This window comes from Eumetopias jubatus, unplaced genomic scaffold (assembly GCF_037043125.1).
Source record: "Eumetopias jubatus isolate StellerSeaLion01/CBP00866 unplaced genomic scaffold, mEumJub1_p1.0 scaffold_15, whole genome shotgun sequence".
Taxonomy (NCBI): domain Eukaryota; kingdom Metazoa; phylum Chordata; class Mammalia; order Carnivora; family Otariidae; genus Eumetopias; species Eumetopias jubatus.
The window spans coordinates 691786-712763 of NW_028274821.1; the positions used below are offsets into that span (position 1 = coordinate 691786).

The window sequence follows — 20978 nt, forward strand, 5'->3', positions numbered from 1 at the left end:
AGCTACCACCCACGCCCCATACGACACGCAGACCCCAGCCTGCGTGGGAGCAAAGCCCGAGATAACACCCATAGCGCTCCCAGGGGCACCTACAGCCGTGGCTACAGAGCTCCTGACAAAAAGCTCCTCTTGTCAACAGAACTACCCCATGCAACTCCTCTCCACGACCGGTGTCAAGCCATTTTGTTCGTAAAATAAAGACAAACTGTTGCCTAGGAAGACGCTGCCTCACATCCAGAGAACGTGACCTTTCCCAGGCGCTGCAGACTGCTCAGAGGAATGGATGGTACAAGCTGCCCGGAGAAGGATCTAGCTTCCACTCGGATCCACTTGATCTCACAGGAACACAACACCCTGAACGCCTCTCGCGGCAGCTGAGGCAGGAAACGGCCTCCCGCCCGGGGCCACCTTCTTCCACACTGACCACACTGTCCCCAGGCCCCCCAGCTTTCTACTTCGGTCCCCTCGTCTCCTTCTGCGAGGCCCTTCTTTTCCACAGCCGTCCACCTCACCTGCCCCCTGGCGAGGTCTCTCAACCCAGATGAGCACTGACTCCTGTCTCCCACACCCGGTGGAGGACCCAACTTCCACCCACCCTTCACCCCACCTACCATAGGGCGGGACCTGTGGCCCCTGCCTGCTCTTTTTAATCACCCCCAGATGAACACCACAGCCGCTTCCCACCTGGAAGGAGACAGACACCGCTAATGGGGGGCAGCTCGCCGAGCATGTCCACGGTGCTCTGCTTGGGTGACTCAGTGAACAGAAACCCCGAGCTCCACCTGCATGGCCTGCTGTGACTTGTACCACCGTCGGCCAGAGCACCCAACCCACCGGCAGAGCTACGGCCCCACGGATGCGGAAAGTGAGCCAGCAGTGTGGCAAAGCTGAGCCCTGGCCCTGGGTGTCCAGGCCACAAGCAGGGCTCTCTGCCTGCTCCTGGCTCAGCACCCTAGACCTTCCCAGTGGACCCGAAGTGACTCAGGCAGGTCAGAACGCTGGCCCCGCAGGAACTACGGACACCCCACTTTCTGCGCCCAGTGCTGGGTCACATTTAAATTTCTACAATTAGCACTAATACTTGTGCATTAGGGAAAAAACAAACTTTTCTCAAATAATTGTTTTAATGACGGGGTGGCAAACCCACCAATCTTACCTTCTTCCTGCTTGGAGGGAACTTCAGGAAACGCAGCACCACACAACGCTATCGGGAAATAAAACAAAGTCCAGTCAGTGCCTGCCCCAAGCCTGGGGACAAGGGGGTGGCTGTGGGGAGGGGGACCAGGCCTGGGCCCTGGGGCGACCAGGAAAACCAGACACCTCTGGCCCAGCCAGCTCATTCCCAGGAATCAATCTTACAGAAATAACTACAGTGCACGGGAGATTGCAGCTAGGAGTGTGGTTCATAATTCCAAGTAAAGGAGTGTGGTTCATAATTCCAAGTAAAAAGGAAACAACGCAAGGGGCCAACAACAGTGCCGTGGCTAAACACAGCACGACGCTGTCCACACTGCGGAGCGCTGGAAACTAAGACCGACGTTCACAGATGCAGGGGTGCAGTCGTCACCCACTGGTGAGTGAGGATGGGCACAAACGGGGCTTTAAACACACTCGTGCACATGTGTATGGGTACAACTCCATTCATGTCACGTTCAAAAGCCAGTAAGAGCAAGACCTGGCGACTACCCCACAGGTGGGTGGGACTGTCCCTGAGGAATGTTCTAGAAGGGGCTGGTCACAGGATTACAGGTCCACGCGCTCTGTGATAATCAGCTACATACACACTTATGATCCAGGCACGTTTCTGTAGGTTTGTTACACTTCATTTTTTAAAAGTTTGTAAAATAGGGCACCTGGGTGGCTCAATTGGTTAAGCAACTGCCTTCGGCTCAGGTCATGATCCTAGAGCCCCCAGGATCGAGCCCCACATCGGGCTCTCTGCTCGGCGGGGAGTCTGCTTCTCCCTCTAACCCTACCCCCTCTCATGCTCTCTCTCTCATTCTCTCTCAACTAGATAAATAAGAAAATAAAAAGTTTTAAAGTATGTGCACACCCGGTTTGTATGAAATAGTCTGAAAGGACTCAACACAGGTGACAGTGTCTCCAGGGAGCAATAAATGGGACAACTTCTTAAAGTCCGTCCAGCACAAGATGCCGGGAAAGTGGAGAGAAAGGGCCAGGCTTGGGGAGGCCCTGCAACCTGACGCAGGGCAACTCTGCAGGCGACTGAGGCAAGGCCCCACACTTCACACCCTTGAGGACACTGAGAGAGAATCTAGGATTTTCACAAGCTGAAAAAGTCAATGAATGGAGGCATGACACACACGCACATTTAACCATCTCAGAGCCCACAGTGAAGGACACAACTTGTCACTTATAAAAGGAACAAAAGTATTCACTGCTCCAAAGGTCCCAGGTGGGGGGGGGGGCGGGGGGCGTCGTGTGCCAAGCGGCCTGGGAGATGTGCCTATGACCCACTGAGAACCCACCTCTGCATAGCCGGCCCTAACGGCACAGCCACACAGATATCTGACCACGTGGAGCAGGGACCCCGGCTGCCCAGGGGCTCTGCAGCCGTGAGCACGAGGGCAAAGAATTTTCTACACACTGATGCTGTGAGGTTGGATGAAAAAGCGGAAAACAAAAACAGACAGGTAGGATTCCCAAGTACCCAATAAAAGCATAAAATGGAAGCAAGTACACCAAAGTTAATGACAAAAATTATTTTCGTAGTGGGAAAATATTAGGTGCTTTTCACTTCCTTCCCTCCAATATTCTCTATTTTCTGGGCAGTAATTAGGAGCAAATAAGAATGAAAGACCACAAAAAACAACATACTGAGAGAGGGCTGTCTGCGAGAAGCCCGAGGGAGGGTGGAACCAAGGCTCCAGGGCCGCCCTGTGGCCCGCGGCCACCAGCGGGCCCAGGACACGCTGCGAAGACCGCAAGGCAGTGGGGACCAGGCGACTTCCAAGGGAAAGGAAGAGAAACACAACAGAAAGACTTACCCCTCAGGGCGCTGCCCCCGGTGCCTGGCCCTGCTGCTCGTGAGGCCTAGCCACAGCCTAGTCCGTCGGAACACCAGTGACAGAACCCCAGCCCACAGTGTGGTGAGGGGACGAGGGCCGGGACAGCTGTTGGGCTCACAGCCCCACACAGGGCAGACGGCGGCGAGCCGTGTCAGAGGGCAGTCAGGGTGCCGCAGGGAGGCCAAACAGGAGGGGCGCGTGGGGATAGCAAGGGCCTGCAGCGGGCAGGATATTTTCCTTCCCAGGCTCCGGCTGCCGGGTCTGCACCCACAGCTGCCACAGGACTGACACGGTCACGGATTTGAGCAGGGAGGCAGCGGCGGGGCAGGACAGTGGAGGTGTAAGCCCGGCCGACATCTGGGGGCCGGACACCTGGGGGCTGGGGCAGAAGGGGCACTTGGGGGGGGGGGGGTCCCTGAAGGGATGGAAAATCCGACAGCCAGAAGAGAAGTGGAAGGATCTGAAAGACAAACCCCAACTGCACGGAACACACAGTGTGGGTGTCCTGGAGAAGCACACACACACAGCGAGGTGGGGGAGCACGTGCTGCAGTCTGGTCCTTCTGCAGGAGACACAGAAACCTCGCAGACCTTCCTGGTCAACAGGGCAACTGCCATCCGGACTGAGGAAGCAGTGCACGGCGGGCGGGGAAGCCACCAAGCCACGGCAGGAGACCAGGCCCAGACGGGCAGAGCCCGCACACCAGGGAGGCAGAGCTCAGCTCACCAAGGCCAGGGCTGGAAATAACAAATCCTAACACGTGACTACAGGTGATCCCGGGAACAATGACAGGCAGGGCCACGGGCAGAGCTCTCTGGTGAGGCCTCCCCGAGAAAGAAGTCACATCAGCTGTATCAACCTGGACAAGCAGGTTGAAAATTCCAAATAGAGAATGAGCTACTTAAAAAAAAAAAAAAAGAAGAAGAAGAAAGATAATACTAGAAGCAACAAAAAGCTAAGATTCTTTGAACTAGATTCAGCAGAAAATTTTAAAAAAGCCTAGAACAGAACAACCCTCATCTGTTTGCAACATCTCGATTACGTATGATCTATGACCCAGAATCTTGAACCCAAGACAAGGAGTTCGACGGCCCGTGACTGCTTGAACCTCTTATCTTCAGGACCCAGACAAACACCCAGGGCATCCAAACAATCACAGAGGTGAAGGATCCGACAACCCCTCAGAATCTTAGACAGGCTGTAAAACCTGAGAGGGCAGAAACTAGCTGCTTCCCTCATGCTTCTGCAAAAGATCCTTGTTGGCAGGTGTTTCGTGTTTACCTATCGACAGGGAGGAAAGCATCCCTGGAGCTGAGTGTGACAACCCCCGGGTGAGGGGAGCTGGACGGAGGGCAGCTTGCTCCCACCACTGGGGACACTTCAGAGATGGACTGACAAGCCAGACTCGCGACCTTCCCAGGACAGGGCAGAGTCAAAGACACTGAGACGAGAAGTTGAGGGTGAGTGCAGATGGAGAAGCAGAGAGAGAGAACCCATGCGGCAGCACACTGAGGGCAGCCACAGCTTGACCACAGCTCAGCGTGAGCGCAAGTGTGACTGGCTGCTAGAAGAGCTACAACATCCTTGGGCTACAGCAGGACTGGACAGTGCATGCCCACCGGGGAGATGCCCTTGCCCAGGACCCCTCCATGGGGTGGGTGCCTGGAGTCCCACCGGGTACGGTGCTGGGCAGGCCACAACCTCAGAGCAGCACAAAGGGTCAGCGCCAGGCCCAGGGCCACCGTGGCATGGAAGAGCCACCGGAAGCAGATGGCACCCTGTCAGGAACTGGCCTACCCTCGGGTCTCACACGGCCCAGCCCTCCCAAGCCCACACTCAGCTCCTCCACATCCAGGCCCCACAGTCTACAAGTCCTGCACTCCTCAAAGCCTCCCAACCTGCCAGCCCAGATGGCGGTCTGTTACCCCACGTTCCTTCAGTGCAGACCCTGGGCCTCAGGACTGGCATGCCAGCACCCACGTGCTCATGCTGGAGAGGAGAGAAGATGGCCTTGGCACTTTTTAAGGACGCTCAGTTCTGAAAGTTGAGTGGGAAAGTGACAGTCTCCCAACCTGCAAGAACCCCAGCAAAGCTGCCCTCTCCCCTGGACTGAATGAGGTGAGTCTGGGGAGCAGGAGCCCTTGCTCACTCTCCCCTGCACATGCATCCTGTCCTCAGGCACAGCAGGGCCCTGAAACGCTGTCTCCTGGGCTCTACCCTCCTTCCCATGCCTCAAGGCCCAGGCGAAGCACAAAGGCCTCTCCACCTTCAACAGACATGGTCAGAAACTTCACTTGGTGGGAACGTTTCTCCACAGGACTACTTGCAACAAGGAGCTAACAATAACCACGCAGGAATGAGCACAGCCTTACGTGACATTAAGATACACCACCCATCATACTAAGAAACTGGAACATGAGCATTTCTTCTGTGAAAGGGTTCAGGGGTCACCACAATAACCCAACAACCAAAGGGACCAAGGCTGGAATATCCCGTGCTCCGCCCCACCCTCAAACACCATGGGGGCCCAGCAGACGGCCCAAAGAACGGCTTTAGGTTAAGCCTTGCCCGTTGTTCATCTAAAGATCTTGACCGAAGCCTGCCATCTCAGTTCAGCTTCCTGATTGTGCAAATGGGTAACAAAATGCAAAGGCAGATCACAGGGGCCACCTGGGCAACTGCAGCCTCCCCTACAGCCAGCACAGAAACCACAGAGCAGGGCACCACCCGGTAGGAGCTGTTGGACCAGGTCAGGGCGCTCACCGGAGTCCAAAGAGGATGACAGTGTTCACTTGCCCAGCGCCTGCTCACCTCATCCTCCTAGCAAGTCCACAATAGGGATTCTGTTCCTAGTTCCATTCTGCAAATGCAGAAGCTGCGCGCGTGGGCCAGGCAGTGGCAGAACTGGGATGGCGCCCAGCTGTGTGACTCCAACTCCCCAGCTCTTAACCCCTTGGTGACACCTAGGGCTCCTCCCCTGCCCACCACATTCCAGCGTGGTTGTATCAGCAAAACGTCAGAGGTTTGGGGCTTCACACAAATCCACAAGCTTCTCTTCCCGGATTCACTCCCTTGCGTGTCCTTATTGCACTTTCTGAAACTCCGGCCCCTCACTGAATTAAGAAAGAGAAACCCTTTAAATTCTAAAAGATTTTGATGAACCCCTGGGCAAGACTCCATTATTAACAGCAGCTGCAGGAGCACAGCAATTCGTGCGTCTCGGAGGATACACTCCCTCGACGCCCGCCCGCCCGCCAGGAGATAACAGCACCCCGGGCACTTCGCTGCTTCCTCTAGAGCTGGGCGCACCCCCATGCAGGCTGCGGCTACCCCCGGGGCTGCCTCTCGGCGCAGCCTCCGCCCCACCGCGGCTGGGCAGTCGGAGATGGCACCGCGTGCGGCCGGGGCGGGGTGGGGGTGCTGGGGGGACAAGGCCCTGACCTGGGGGAAGGGGTGACGCTAGGCGAGGGGAAGCACCGACCTGGGGGGAGGGGTGGCACTGGGGGGACGTGGAACCGACCCTCGGGGCGGGAGAGTGTTGTTGGGGGTACTCGGAACTACCCGGGGCGGGGCAAGGGGTGCCAGCGGGTCGGGGAACCGACTGTGGGAGGGAGTGTCGCTGGGGGAATCGCGGAACTCCCTGGGGGCAGGGTGAGGGCCCCGGACCGCGCCAACCTTCCGCCGCTCACCTGCGCGTGGGCCACCACCAGGCTCTTGTTGCCTTCGCCGTGGTACCCCCATTCATTCTCGTCCATCTTCCCCTCGTCCATCCCCCGGTGCGGCCCTGGCGCCTCTCGCGGCCGCGAGCTGAGGGCCGCCGGTCCGCCGGGGCACCAGCCGCCGCCGTCGGGGGAGGAGCGCCTGTCAGCCACGGCCTCCACTCCACCCTGCCGCCCCGACTCCCAGGCTCCGGCCGCCGGAAGCCACGCCCCCGGTGGCTGCCATGGCTGAACCGGGCAACTTCCGGGTTTGCGCCCGCTTCTCCTCCATTGACCGCTGCGGCGGATGGGCAGGTGGCCATCTTGGGTGCTGGCACGGTGACTCACTTCCGGAGCGCGGATTTGAGAACCGGAAGGGAGGTTTCCGGCCCGGGCGCCGGAAGTGAGGCAAGCGGGAGGAGCCGGCGGCTGCTAGGCGCCCAGCCCGGGCCTGGCGGGGAATAGAGATCCGGCGGACCCGGAGAGGGGAAGGGGGCGGCCGGGCGAGCCCGCAAGTTGGGGAAGGGGTATCCAGGCAGGCCGGGGGTAACGGTGGTCCACGGGGGGGGGGGGTTCGTGAATGTCGGACCGCTCAGTCGTGGAAGCCCCGCAAGGCCCTTGGCGTCCCTGAGCCCCGGCTTCCTTTTCTGTAAAGTGAGATGTGACTCATCTGACACGGGGTTATTGACATCACCCTGCGCTCGTTACCTGGCGCAGAACCACCCCAGCAGCCCCGTGAAGTGCAAGCATCGTCCTCCGCACTTTACACCTGGAAGCGTGGCTCCGGACGAGTGGGTTTGCCGGAGCCTTGAGCACGAGGCTCGGGGTCAGTGGCGAGCCCCCCCTCCCTGCACCAGCGATGCCGCCGTGCAGAGCTGCAGTCACCGTTCAGTTGGATCAGCGGCTCCCAAACTCTGTCTCAAGACCACTTCATACCCTAAAAATGATTGAGGGCCTCAGAAAGCTTTGCTAATGTGGGTTGTATGTGTCGACGTTTACCGTATTATAAATGTGAAATTTAAAAGAATAACATTTAAAAATAAACGTTACACTTTTGGGGCGCCTGGGTGGCTCAGTCGGTTGAACACCCAGCTCTTGATTTCCGCCGAGCTCACGATGTCCGTGTGGGATTGAGCTCCCCTCCGGCTCTGCGCTGGGTCGGGAGCCTACTTTTCTCCCTCTCCCCATCCCCCAGCTCCCGCGCGCATGCTCGCGAACTCTCTCACTCTCTAAAACGGATAGATCTGTAAAATAAATAAATGTTACACTTTTAAGAATATATTTCCCAAAAATATAGGCAACAATGGTAATCGTTTTACATTTCTGCAAATCTCCTTAAAGTTTGGATTCATAGAAGATAGATTCTCACATCTGCTTCTGCATTCAATCTGTTGCAATATACTGCTTTGAAGTATTTGAAGAAAACCAAGCTTCAGATCTACGGTTCAATACAGAAAGAGCTACAGACCCAACTTTGAGAACAGCTTAGAGCACCACTAGGCACCTGTCAAGGCCTCAGAAATAGGAGTGAAATGAAGCCAATGAGTCAGGAAAACAAGCTGATAGCGTTGAGTCTTGGCCCAGGTAGAAGGCTGCTCGGGGGCCCTCCCCAGGGATGGTTGAAAATGGGGGGAGGGTAGAAACAGCCCACTCATAGGAGGTAAGTAGTCCCCAAGGGGAAGAAGACGCTCACTCACAGAAGGCCTCGCACCCTCACAAGGCCAGGGGACCCTAAACATGGCTGAGATTGAGTTTCTCAGCATCTGTGAACAGAGAATTAGTATCAAGACATTTCCTTAAGGAAGCCTCCGGTGCTGAAAATATTCTTTATTTAGGTTTTGTTTTCTTGTTTTTTTCAAGGAGCATTTTTTATCACACTGTTTAGAAGTACTAGCATATGGTGATGATTAAAAGATTACATTTGGGTTTCGTGATTGTTTTTAAATTCTCCACAGATGTACCTGGTGGACCATGCCCACCCTACCCCCACCCCATCCCCAACTTGGTAGGCACTGACTACAGTCAGAGACAGGTGCTTTGAAAGCATTATGGTAACAACATGGAGGAGAGTGGATCTATCTGCAGAGGCCGTAGGAAAAGATAGAAAAGACATGAGCATTAGGAGAAGCACCTCTTCCTCTATTCAGCCCATGTGGTCTGACTTAAATTAATATCATTCCTAGTCTCAAGGCTGGCTTGTGACCTCAACCTGTGTGCAATCAAGAACTATATTCTCAAGGAATTACATCAACCCAGGGATTGGTTCAGAAGGGTGCAGAGATGATCCAGGTTCATTCAGTGGAGCTCACTCCATTGGCTTGTGTTGAAGTGATCATGGGGAGAGTCACCCTCAGCTGGGTGACTAAGAAGCCAGGAGATCTAGTCATCTTTGATGGCAGCAAACAGCTGGGAAATGGTGAGGATGGGAACACCTGGTGAGCCCAAGGATCGAGTCCTACTAGGTTGCTTTTAGGTTTCTGATGTAGCAAATTCCATCTTTTGCTAAAATAATTTGAGTTGAGTTCCTTTCACTCACAACCTGAGGAGTCCAAGCTAATAACTGGGTCCACTGGGACGGACCAGTCACCTCAGGTAGTGATGAAGTGAAGCCAAGACCAAAAGGCCAAGGTTAGCAGGGATTTCTGCACAAAGCCTGTGTCACTAGGTCCCAGCTGCACTGCCATGGTTAATCAGGGCCTTCTTTTGTGCTTAAGAAAGAAGAAAGGGGAGGAGAAAGGAGGAAGGAAGAAAGAGGAGGTGGGAAAATCACCTTCCAGCCACACTGAGCAGCCATCCAGAAACAAAAGGTGGCAGAACTCTGGGAAGTAGGGGCCAGTGATGAGTACTTCCTGTTGCTGTTGTCACATGTGTCTGAGGTCCTCACTGCACAGTTTATGTTTGAAGGACGTGTGCAGTAATGTGTATCACCTACTGTGACATGATCCGGTAAGAAGGCACTTCGCCCCTAGTATTTCCCTCCAAAACCTATAACCCCCATCTAATCATGAGAAAAACATCAAACAGACCCAAACTGAGGGACATTGTACAGAATATCAGACCAGGATTCCTCAAACTGTCTGGGACACAGAGACATAGACAGACCACAGAAGCCTAAGGAGACAAGACCCTAAATGCAATGTGGGATCTGAAAAGGATGTTGGTGGGAAAAATGGTAAACTCCAAATTTGGAATTTAGCTGGTAGTAATGGACCAATATTAATTCCTTCGTTCTGGGAAACAAACCATAGTTAGGTACATTAACATGGTGGGAAGCTGGGAAAGGGCATATGGCACTATTTCACACTGTATAAATCCACAATAAAAATTTTAATGAAAACATTCTCAATACTTCTTTTTTTAACTGATGCAGATCCCTCACCGTCTATGCCTGTATGTTGTTAAATACAGGGATAAATGTTTGTGTTTGAATAGAAAAGAACATAAAAAATACATGTGCCTTATTGTGCACTGAGGTTTTCTTTGGGGATCAGACCATGATGAGGTGCCTTGCGTTTTTCTGTTACATGTGAATTTGGCATAAAAGACATGAGTTACCTTTGTAATTGGGGCAGTGGGGGGAAGTCCTGCATGAGGTGGCCTTGGGATGCTCAGGTACAGGAAACTGGGCAACCGTTCTGGAGAATGAACTCCAAGATACTCAGGTCACCTGAACTCACCATGGGCAAGGTCCTGCTATCCTGAGCCAATCGCACCAACACCAACATACCCTAACTGGATAATGAGTTGGGGGGCCTTCGAGGGCACACAGCCCCTTCCCATTTGAAGATATGGTGATGCTGAGCATGCTGTTACCTGCACCGGTCACTTCTCCCCATCCACCTTCCGCTCACCTCCGTCTCCAGCTTTCACACTCCAGGAAAATCCAAGCAAAGGGGTGACCCTCCTGAATGAGGGCATTATTATCATCTCTGACTTAGACAACACAGTAAAGTACGAGCCATCAAGGACAAGATTGGTAATTTTATCTACATTAAAAATTAAAATCTAGAGGTAACCAGAATAGTCAAATTCAGAGACAAAGTAGATGGTGGGTGCCAGAGGCTAGGGAGGACGGACAGCTAGTGTTTAATGGGGACAGGGTTCAGTTTGGGAAGATGCAAACGTTCTGAAGATGGGTGGTGTGATGGTTATACAACATGAATGTAGTTAATGCCACTGAACTTAAAGGTGATTAAAAAGGTAAATTTTAGGTTACAGACATTTTACCACAATAAAAAGAAATTAAAATCTCTGCACAACAGTTTACAAAACTGCAATGCACATAACTGACCAAAAAATAAAATTGGAAACATCTAAATTACCCATCAAACACATACTATGCAGCCATCACAAAGAACAATCTCCAAGATATATTGTTTAGTAAAAAAAGGTAAATTATAAGATACTGGGTATACTATGATACCACTGGTACAAAAAACATGCAAGAGGGTCCCCTGGCTGGCTTCTTGGAGAGCACATAACTCTTGATCTTGGCATCGTGATTTCAAGCCCCCCCACATAACCAGCAAAATGATCCTATGAGTATACACTATCTCTGAGAAGCTGAGATACACTATCAGCACAAGAAGCTGATAATAGTTACCTATTACAAGTAGAATGTGGTGGTGAAAATAAAAGCTTGGCTCTACTTTGCATATCCTTTTTTCCTCCCCGAATTTTGTATATACGTATGTGTACCTATTAAAAATATAGAGGGGGGCACCTGGGTGGCTCAGTTAGTGAGTGTCTGCCTTAAACTCAGGTCATGATCCCAGCGTCCTGGGATTGAGTCCCGCATCAGGCTCCCTGCTCGGTGGGAAGTCTGCTTCTCCCTCTCCTTCTGCCGCTCCCCCTGTTCATGCTCTTTCTCTCTCTCATCAAATAAATAAATAAAATCTTTAAAAAAAATAGAGGAATTCTGGTTTCCAGTCTTGCATGTAGGATGCTAGGAAGTTGTTGCTCTGTCCTTCCAACAAGTAAATAGCTGAACTGAAAGTCAACAAGCCCTAGCTCTGTCAGAGAAGTGAGGTCTCAGGGCAAGCTGCTGCCACCAAAATCAGACAGACTGGCAGACACAGGGAGCCACACCTTACCAGTACAGAACCCCTCAAACACTGCAGGAGCCAGTGCCAGACCAGAAAACCTAGACTCTAACAGTAATTGCTGGAGGCTCTGTGTGGACAGCTCTGAAGGACAAAAACCCCTGGGGACCCAGTCATCGGTGGGTGCTGCACTTTTGCAAGTGTATCTCCGAGAGGCCCAGCAGGGTCTCAGGGTGAACACTGAAGAAAAGAACCCCCTTGTGCTCCTGGCAGGGAGAGGGGGAAAGTAACCCTTTTGAGATATGCAGAGCATCCTGTTATTCCTAAAAACACCTGCCTTCAAAAGAAACTATTTTACCAGGCCTAACCTACTGGGGTTTTATCAGAGTCTAACCAACCTGGGGGAAGGCACATACCCAACTTCCACCCCTTTTACCCTCCCGTGTGGGGAAGAGGGACACCCAGCTCCAGCCTTCTCTGGCCATCCTGTCCCACATATGGTGGGGGAAACCCCAAAAGGCACTTGTGAAGGTCAGATCCCAGGTCAACAGGCTTACAAAAGACTGAAACCTAATCATACACTGTGGAACACTTCCCCCACTCCCACACTTAACACCACACCACTGAAGGCCTGGAGTTCCTTTTACCCAATACATGATGCCTGGGTTTCAATAAAAACCCACAAGGTATAACACAAAGACAAAACACAGTCTGAAGTGACAGAGCAAGTATCAGAGTCAAACTCACATCTGGCAGGCAGGTTGGAAGAATCAGAGTGGGGATTTTAAATAGGTAGGATTACTATGCTAAGGGCACAACTGGAAAAGGTTGACAACATGTAAGAACAGATGGGTAATGTAAACAGAGAGCGAAAATCTATGAAAGAATTTTGGAAATGCTAGAGACCGCAAATACTGAGACAGATTGAGAATGCCTGTGACTGACTCGTCAGTAGACTGGACTCAGCTGGCGACAAAGTCTCTGGACATGAGCATATGCCAACAGAGACACCAAAAGTAAAGAGCAAAGAGCAGAAAAGACTGAAAAAAGGTCACAGAGCATCCAACACAACTACAAAAGATGTAACACGTGCATAGGGCAACCACTTGAAGGAGAAAAAAAGAGAAAGGAACAGAAGCTATAGTTGAAGCAATAAGGACTGAGAATTTCCCCCAAATTAATGTCAGACACCAAACCACAGATCCAGGATGCTCAGAGAAGCCCAAGCAGGATAAATGCCAAAATGAAACGACACCTCAGCATAGGACATTCAAACCACAGAAAAAATAGCTTGCCTAAAGAGGAGGGAAGATAAGAATTACACTGGACTCCTGCTCAGAAACCATGCGAGCAACAAGAGAGTGATGTGTAACATTTAATGTGTTGGGAGAAGCCCCCACCAACCTAGAATTCTGTACCCTGCAAAACAATCCTTCGTGGGTGAGGGAAAGGAAGGTTCCATGAAGATGAACGTAGGAAGCCCCGGGAGTCTGTATCACCACGTGCATGACTGCATTAGCAGAATCTGTCTGATGTAACTGTTTCGGAATTCCAAAGCCTACAGTAGAGTTGCTTGGGAAATTGCAGTGAATCTTGGCAATTTCAGCTCTTAGCACAGTAACAGCTACCCATCCCCACCCCTGACCCACAGCAGGCAGCCATGCATTTGTTCTACGTGCAGCTTGCATGCAGCTTATGAGAACCTCATTGGCAATAAGGACCCTGTCCTCCAAATATTGGGGATCTGTGGTCTGATCACTAATTGCTGCCTCTGATCACAGAGATGGAGACAAAGAGTTAGGGGGGCCACTGTTGCTGTGCCTCCCTCTTCTGCTGAAGGAACCACTAGAGAGTTAAAAGGCTGATATGTGCCCCCTCTCATTTTTCTCTTTTCCCGCTTCTGGGAACCAGACATTAAAGACTAGGACATGCAAAAACAATTGCATATGTACAGAAAATAAGAAAGTCACCAGTTAACCCAGGGAAAGACATAACCTGAAAAAACCTTAAGTTTACACCTCAGGCTGACCCTCAGCAAAAGACAGCCTACGACACCCTAGAAAACAAAAACAATAACAAAGCAAAACCAGAGGTAGAGAGGAGAATCTGATTTCCAGAGCTGTCACATCATTAGTTTCAAATGTCCAGTGTTCAACAAAAAGTCACAGACATGTAAAGAAACAGAAAGTATGGCCTCTTCAAAGGTAAAAACAAAAACAAAAACAAAAACAATGAAACCAACAGAAATTGTCCTGGAGAAAAACCAGATGGCAGACTTACTAGACAAAGACTTTAAAACAGCATTGTTAAAGATGCTCAAAGAGGGGCGCCTGGGTGGCTCAGTCAGTTAAGTGTCTGCTTTCGGCTCAGGTCATGATCCCAGAGTCCTGGGATCTAGCCCCGCATTGGGCTCCCTGCTCATCCGGGAGCCTGCTTCTCCCTCTCCCTCTGCCTGCTGCTCTCCCTGCTTGTGCTCTCTCTCTCTCTGTCAAATAAATAAATAAAATCTTTAAAAAAAAATACAGACGCTCAAAGAACCAAAGGAGGATATTGAGAAGATCAAGAATGTGGTGTATGAACAAAATGGGAAGAACAATTAAGAGATTTAAAAAAACACTAAAAACAAACAAAAAGAAATTCTAGAACTAAAAATTACAGTAATTTGATGGGTACCTGGAAGGCTTAGTCAATTAAGTGTCTGACTTGGGTTCAGGTCATGATCTCAGGGTCCTGGGATTGAGTCCCATGTCCTGATCTGAACTCAGCATGGAGTCAGCTTGTCCCTCTGTCCCTCCCTCTACTTGTGGTCTTTCTCTCTTTCTCTCAAATAAATAAATAAGATCTTTTTTAAAATAATAAATAAATAAAAATTACAGTAATTTGAAATGTAAAAGTCACTAGAGGGTTTGAAGGCAGATCTGATTGGGCAGGAGAATCGGTACTCGAGAATAGAAGTGCTGAAATTTGAACTTTTAGGAACATAAGGAGAACAGGTTGAAGAGAAGTGAACAGAGCCTAAGGGACCTGTGGGACACCATCAACAAGACCAATGTACACAATGAAGGCATCCCAGAAGGACAAGAGAGAAAGGGGAGGAGAGAATATTTGAAGAAATAATGGCTAAAAGTGTTCCAAATTTGGTGAAAACATGACTATAAGCCATGCAAGATGTTCAACAAACTCCAAGCATGACAAACACAAAGACTCACATCAGGACACATAATCCAACTGTCAAAAGACAAACACAGAGAAAATCTTGAAAGCAGCAAAAGAGAAGACTCATCATATACAAGTCCTCAATAAGATATCCGAAATTTCTCCTCAGAAACTTTGGATGCTAGAAGACAGTGGGCCAATACCTTAAAGTGATAAAAGGAAAAAACTGTCAACCAAGAATCCTGTACCTGTCAAAACTGTCCTTCAAAAGTGAGGGTGGGTGCCTGGGTGGCTCAGTCACTTAAGTGTCTGACTCTTGATTTCAGCTCAGGTCGTGATCTCAGGGTGGTGAGATCAAGCCCCGAGTCGGGGCTCCGTGCTCAGCAGGGAGTCTACTTGAGATTCTCTCTCTCCCTCTCCCTCTGCCCCTCGTTACCCCCCACCCATCCCAAAGTAAGGGAATTATCAAGACATTTCCAGAAAAACAAAAAGGGAGTTTGGGACCATGAGACCTACCCCACAAGGAATGCTGAAGGTAGTTTGAAACACAACATGAAGCCAAATGAGAAATAAAGGGCTCAATAAAGGTGGACAATTATAAAATCTAGTATCATTGTAATAATTGTTTATAACTGTATTTTTTGTTTTCTATGATTTAAGAAAATAATGCATTAAAATAATTCTTAGTTTATTTTTTTCTACACACAATGTACAAAGATGTAATTTTATAACATCAACAACCAAAAGAGGTGGGGATGGATCTGTAAATGAGCAGAATTTTTGTATATTTGAAGTTATGTAGCTATAAAATCAAATTACAGTGTTATAACTTTAGGATGTTAAATGTAATCCCCACTGTAACTGCAAAGAAAATAGTAATAGAATGTACATTTAAAAAAGGGGGGGGGATTAAAACTTTTCACTTCTAAAAAAAAACAAAAATTGAAGGAATTTGTTGCCACTAGATCCACCCTGCTTCAAATGTTAATAGAAGTTTTTTGAAGAGAAGGGAACGATAGATGAGAACTATCTATATAAAGAGAACTATGGATCTATATAAAGAAAGAAGAGCATTACAAAAGGAACTTTTATTGTTCTTTTTTTTTTAAGATTTTATTTAGTCACTTAACAGAGAGAGAGACAGCGAGAGAGGGAACACAAGCAGGGGGAGTGGGAGAGGGAGAAGCAGGCTTCCCACTGAGCAGGGAGCCCGACGCGGGGCTTGATCCCAGGACCCCGGGATCATGACCTGAGCCGAAGGCAGACACTTAACGACTGAGCCACCCAGGCGCCCTATTGTTCTTATTCTTAACTGATCTAACAGATAGGAGTCTCTTCCATAATAGTAACAGCAACAGCATGCAACAATTACAGCTTATGTATGAGATGAAAGACAGCAATGATAGCAGGAGGTAAGAATTAGGAATATTTTGTTATCATAAGGTACACACACAACCTGAGAAGTAGTATGGTGTTATTTGAAAGTGAACTTACATTAGTTGTAAATATATTTTGCAAACACTAAGGCAATGACTAAAAAAAGGTTTTAAAAAAGTATAACTGATATGTTAAGAAAGGAGAGAAAAATGGGATCATAAAACATGTTCAATTAAAACCACAAAAGGCAGAAAACAAGTGGAAGAAAAAAATGAGAAACAAAGAAAAAAGGGCAACAAATAGAAAACTGTACCAAACATGGTAAATATTACTCCAACTATATCAATGATCACTTAGTCAGTGGTTTCAATACTGAATTAAGAGACCAGCTGAGTGGATCAATAAACAAAGACCTTACTGTATGCTGTCTGCAAGAAACCCATTTTAAATATACAGACACATAAATTAAAAGCAAAGGGAGGGAGAAAGATATGCCATCCTAACACTAATCCAAAGAAAGTGGGTGTAGCTGTATTAATTTCAGACAGGGCAAACTTCAGAGCACAGAAAGTTAAAGGATAAAGATGGGTTTTATACAAGGACAGAGGGATCAGTTCTCCAAGAATATAACAATCCTTAACATGTACTCCCCTAACAACAGGGCGTCTGACTATGTGAGGCAAAAGCTGGTAGAATTGCAGGAAGAACTTGAGAAATCCACTATTACAGTTGGAGATTTGAATACCACTCTCTCAGAAATGGACAGATCCGATAGGCATAAAATCAATAAGGACATAGTTGAACTCAACAGCACCATCAGTCAACTGCTTATAATTGGCAACTGTAGACAACGTCATCCACCAACCTCCTTCTGAAGCTCACATGGAACATTTACCAAGATCGACTACATTCTGGTCCCCAGAACACATTAACACATTTAAAGGAATAGAAATCATGCAATGTATGCTCTCAGAACACAATGAAATTAAGCTAGCAATCAGAATAAAAGAAAATCCCAAAATACTTACAGATTAAACAACACGTTTCTAAATAGCAGAAGGGTCAAAGAAGAAATTTCAACAGAAATTAAAAAATAATTTGAACTAAATGAAAACTAAAATACAACTTATCAAAATTAGTGGGATGCATTAAAGCAGTGCTTAGAGGGAAATTTACAGCACTGAATGCATATTAGAAAAAAAAAAAAAAGAAAGACCTAAAACCAATAACCTAAGATACACTTTAGGAAACTTCTTTAAAAAAAAGAGCAAATTAAATCCAAAATAAGAAGAAAGGAAGTAATTAAAAATAGAGCTGAACCAATGAAATTGGAAACAAATCAATAGAGGAAATCAACAAAACCAAAAGACGGTTCTTTGAAAAGATCAATAAAATTGAGAAGCCTCTACTCAGGCTAGGAAAAAGAAGCTACTAATATAGGAAATGGGAGAAGGGGTATCACTACTGTGGACATCAAAGGATAATAGAATAACATTGTGAATAATTATATGTCCACAAATTTGACAACCTCGATGAAATAGACTAACCCCTTGAAAGACGCAATCTACCAGAATTCACACAAGGAGAAACAGACCATCTGAATAGGGTGATGTCTAATAAAGAATTAGAATCAATAATTAGTGATGTTCCAAAATAGAAAGCACTGGGTTCTGCCCTGTGGGTTCACTGATGGGTTTGCTGAATTCTGCAAAACATTTGAGGAAGAAATTATACCAAATCTCTACAGTCCCTTCCAGAAGTTGGAAGCAGAGGGAATACAGACCTTAGGATTTACTGTAGAGCTACAGTGGTGCTGGAACAACTCATCCACATGCAAAAAAATGAATCTAGATACTGACATTACACCCTTCACAAAAATTAACTCAAAATGGATTATAGGCCTATATTTAAGACTCAAAACTATAAAACTCCTAGGAGATAATGTAGAAACCCTAAGCGACCTTGGGTTTGCAATGGCTTTTTTTTTTTTTAAGATTTCATTTATTTATTTGATAGAGAGAGACACAGCAAGAGAGGGAACACAAGCAGGGGGAGTGGGAGAGGGAGAAGCAGGTCTCCCACTGAGCAGGGAGCCCGATGCGGGGCTTGATCCCAGGACCCTGGGATCATGACCTGAGCTGAAGGCAGATGCTTAACGACTGAGCCACCCAGGTGCCCCTGCAATGACTTTTTAACACAACACCAAAGGCATGGTCCATGAGAGGAATAATTGATAAGCTGGACTCCATTACAATTAAAACCTTCTGCTCTGCAAAAGACACTGCCAAGAGAATGAGAAGACAGCAAAACTGGGAGAAAATATTTGTAAAACTATGTCTGGTAAAAAGACTTTTCCCAAATATACAAAGAACCCTTAAAACTCAATAAGAAAGCTAAAACCTATTTAAAAAATTAGCAAAAGATCTGTAGCAGTCACCTCACCAGAGGAGATATACAGAGATGGCAAACATAAGAAAAGATGCTCCACATATGTCATCAGAGAAATGAAAATTAAAACAAGAGACCACTGCATACCTGTTAAAAGGGCAAAAACTGAAAACACTGACAATGCTGGTGAAGATGTGGAGCGGGCAGAATACTCACTCATGGCAGGTCGGAATGCAAAATGGTGCAGATTGGCGGTTTCAAAGAAAACTAAAGCTTACCATATAATCCAGCAATTGTGTTCCTTGCTATTTGTCCAAGGGAGTTGAAAATATATACATATATACCTCCAGCTTTGTTCAAAATTACGTGGAAGTAACCAGGATGTCTTTCAGTAAGTGAGTAAATAAACTGTGGTATGTCTAAACAGTTGAATATTGGGGCACCTGGGTGGCTCAGTCGTTAGGCGTCTGCCTTAGGATTGGGTCGTGATCCCAGTGTCCTGGGATCGAGTCCCACTTCAGACTCCTTGCTCAGCAGGAAGCCTGCTTCTCCCTCTCCCACTCCCCCTGCTTGTGTTCCCTCTCTCACTGTCTCTCTCTCTGTCAAAAAATAAATAAAATCTTTAAAAAAAACCAATTGAATATTACTTAGCACTAAAACAAATGAGCTATCAAACCATGAAATATCTGTAGGAAACTTAAATGCATTTTACTGAGTGAAAGAAGGCAATATGAAAAGGCCAATATTGTACAATTCCAATTATATTACATTCTGCAAAAATAAAATTATGGAAATAGGAAAAAAAATCAGTGGTTGTCCAGGGTTAGGGGGGATGGAATGATGAATAGGCAGACCACAGAGGATTTTTAGAGCAATGAAACTATTCTTTTTTATACAATTAAGGGTAGATACATGTCACAATCCACAGAATATACAAGACCAAGAGTGAACCTTAATGTAAATCATGGACTTAATGTGATAATGAAATCGTCTATTTTTTAAGTCTTCCAACAAAGGAAAGCTGAGAACCGAATGGCTTCATTGAGGAATTCTGCAAAACATCAAGAGAAATTAAATTAACCCCAATCCTTCTCAAATGCTTCCAAGAAATAGGAGGAGGAACACTTCCCAACTCGTCTTAGGAGGCCAGTATTATGCTGAAACAAAAGCCCAACAAAGACATAACAAGAAAGGAAAACTAAAGACAAGTATCTCTTATGAATATAAATGCGAAGTCAACAACAGACTAGCCCACCAAATCCAGCAGCATATTAAAGTAATGATGCACCACGACCAATGGGGATTTTATTCCAGGAATGCAAGAGTGGTTCAGCATATGAAAATAATGTAATATGACATTAACAGAATGAAAGAAAAAAAGCCTCATGACCATCTCAATAGATGTAGAGTTCATTTGAAAAACTCCAACATCCTTTCACAAAAGAAAATACTCAACCACTTAGGAATAGAAGGGAATTTTTCAGGCCAATAAAGGTCATCATGCTTAACCGTCAAAAGATTGGAAGCTTCCTCCCTAAACACCAGGAACAAGCCAACGATGTTCCCTCTTACCACTTCTATTCAGTGTTGTTCTGGAAATCCCATCCAGGACATTTAGGCAAGAAAATGAAATAAAAGGTGCCCTGACTGGAAAGGAAGAAGTAAAACTACATTCACAGAGGACATGATCTTATATATAGAAAATCCCAAGGAATACATACACACACACATACACACACACACTCTTAGTTAGAAAATAGTTCAACAAAGTAGTAGGAAAAAAATACAAAAATCAGTTCCATTTCCATTAACTAGACTAGTAGCAAACATGAAAATGAAATTAAAACAATTTCATGTATAATAGCATCAAAAAATTAATATTTAGGAATATTTCAAAACTTACTATAAATTTATAGTAATCAGTAGATAAATTAGTAAAGTAGATAAATTACACTTCATCAATAAAACACACATAGAATACTGGAATACAATAGTCCAGAAATAAACCCTTGCAATTATGGTCAAATGATTTTTGACAATGGTACCATGAGAAAAGAAGAGTTTTTTTAACAAATGGTGCTGGAAAACCATATGTCTACATGCAAAAGAATGAAGTTAATCCCTTATCCTACCCCATATACAAAAATTAACTCAAAGTGGGTCCAAGAACTAAAGGTAAGAGCTTTTGATTCTTAAATTCCACATGAGTGAAATCATATGGTATTTGTCTTTCTCTGACTGGCCTATTTCACTCAGCATAATACTCTCTAGCTCCATCCATGTCATTG

General features: G+C 47.1%; 1 protein-coding gene across 1 annotated transcript in view; it reads right to left on the reverse strand.

Annotated features, from left to right (window-relative positions):
* The window catches only part of IPPK (inositol-pentakisphosphate 2-kinase), a 45891-nt gene extending 38961 nt beyond the window's left edge, over window positions 1–6930 (reverse strand). Inside the window, exons 1-2 of the mRNA XM_028093056.2 lie at window positions 6719–6930; window positions 1157–1204 (exon numbers count right to left, since the gene is read on the reverse strand). Of these exons, the coding sequence (XP_027948857.1) occupies window positions 1157–1204; window positions 6719–6799 (129 nt within the window). The 5' untranslated portion in view covers window positions 6800–6930. The remainder of the gene's footprint in view (window positions 1–1156; window positions 1205–6718) is intronic.
* Window positions 6931–20978: the final 14048 nt, after the last annotated feature.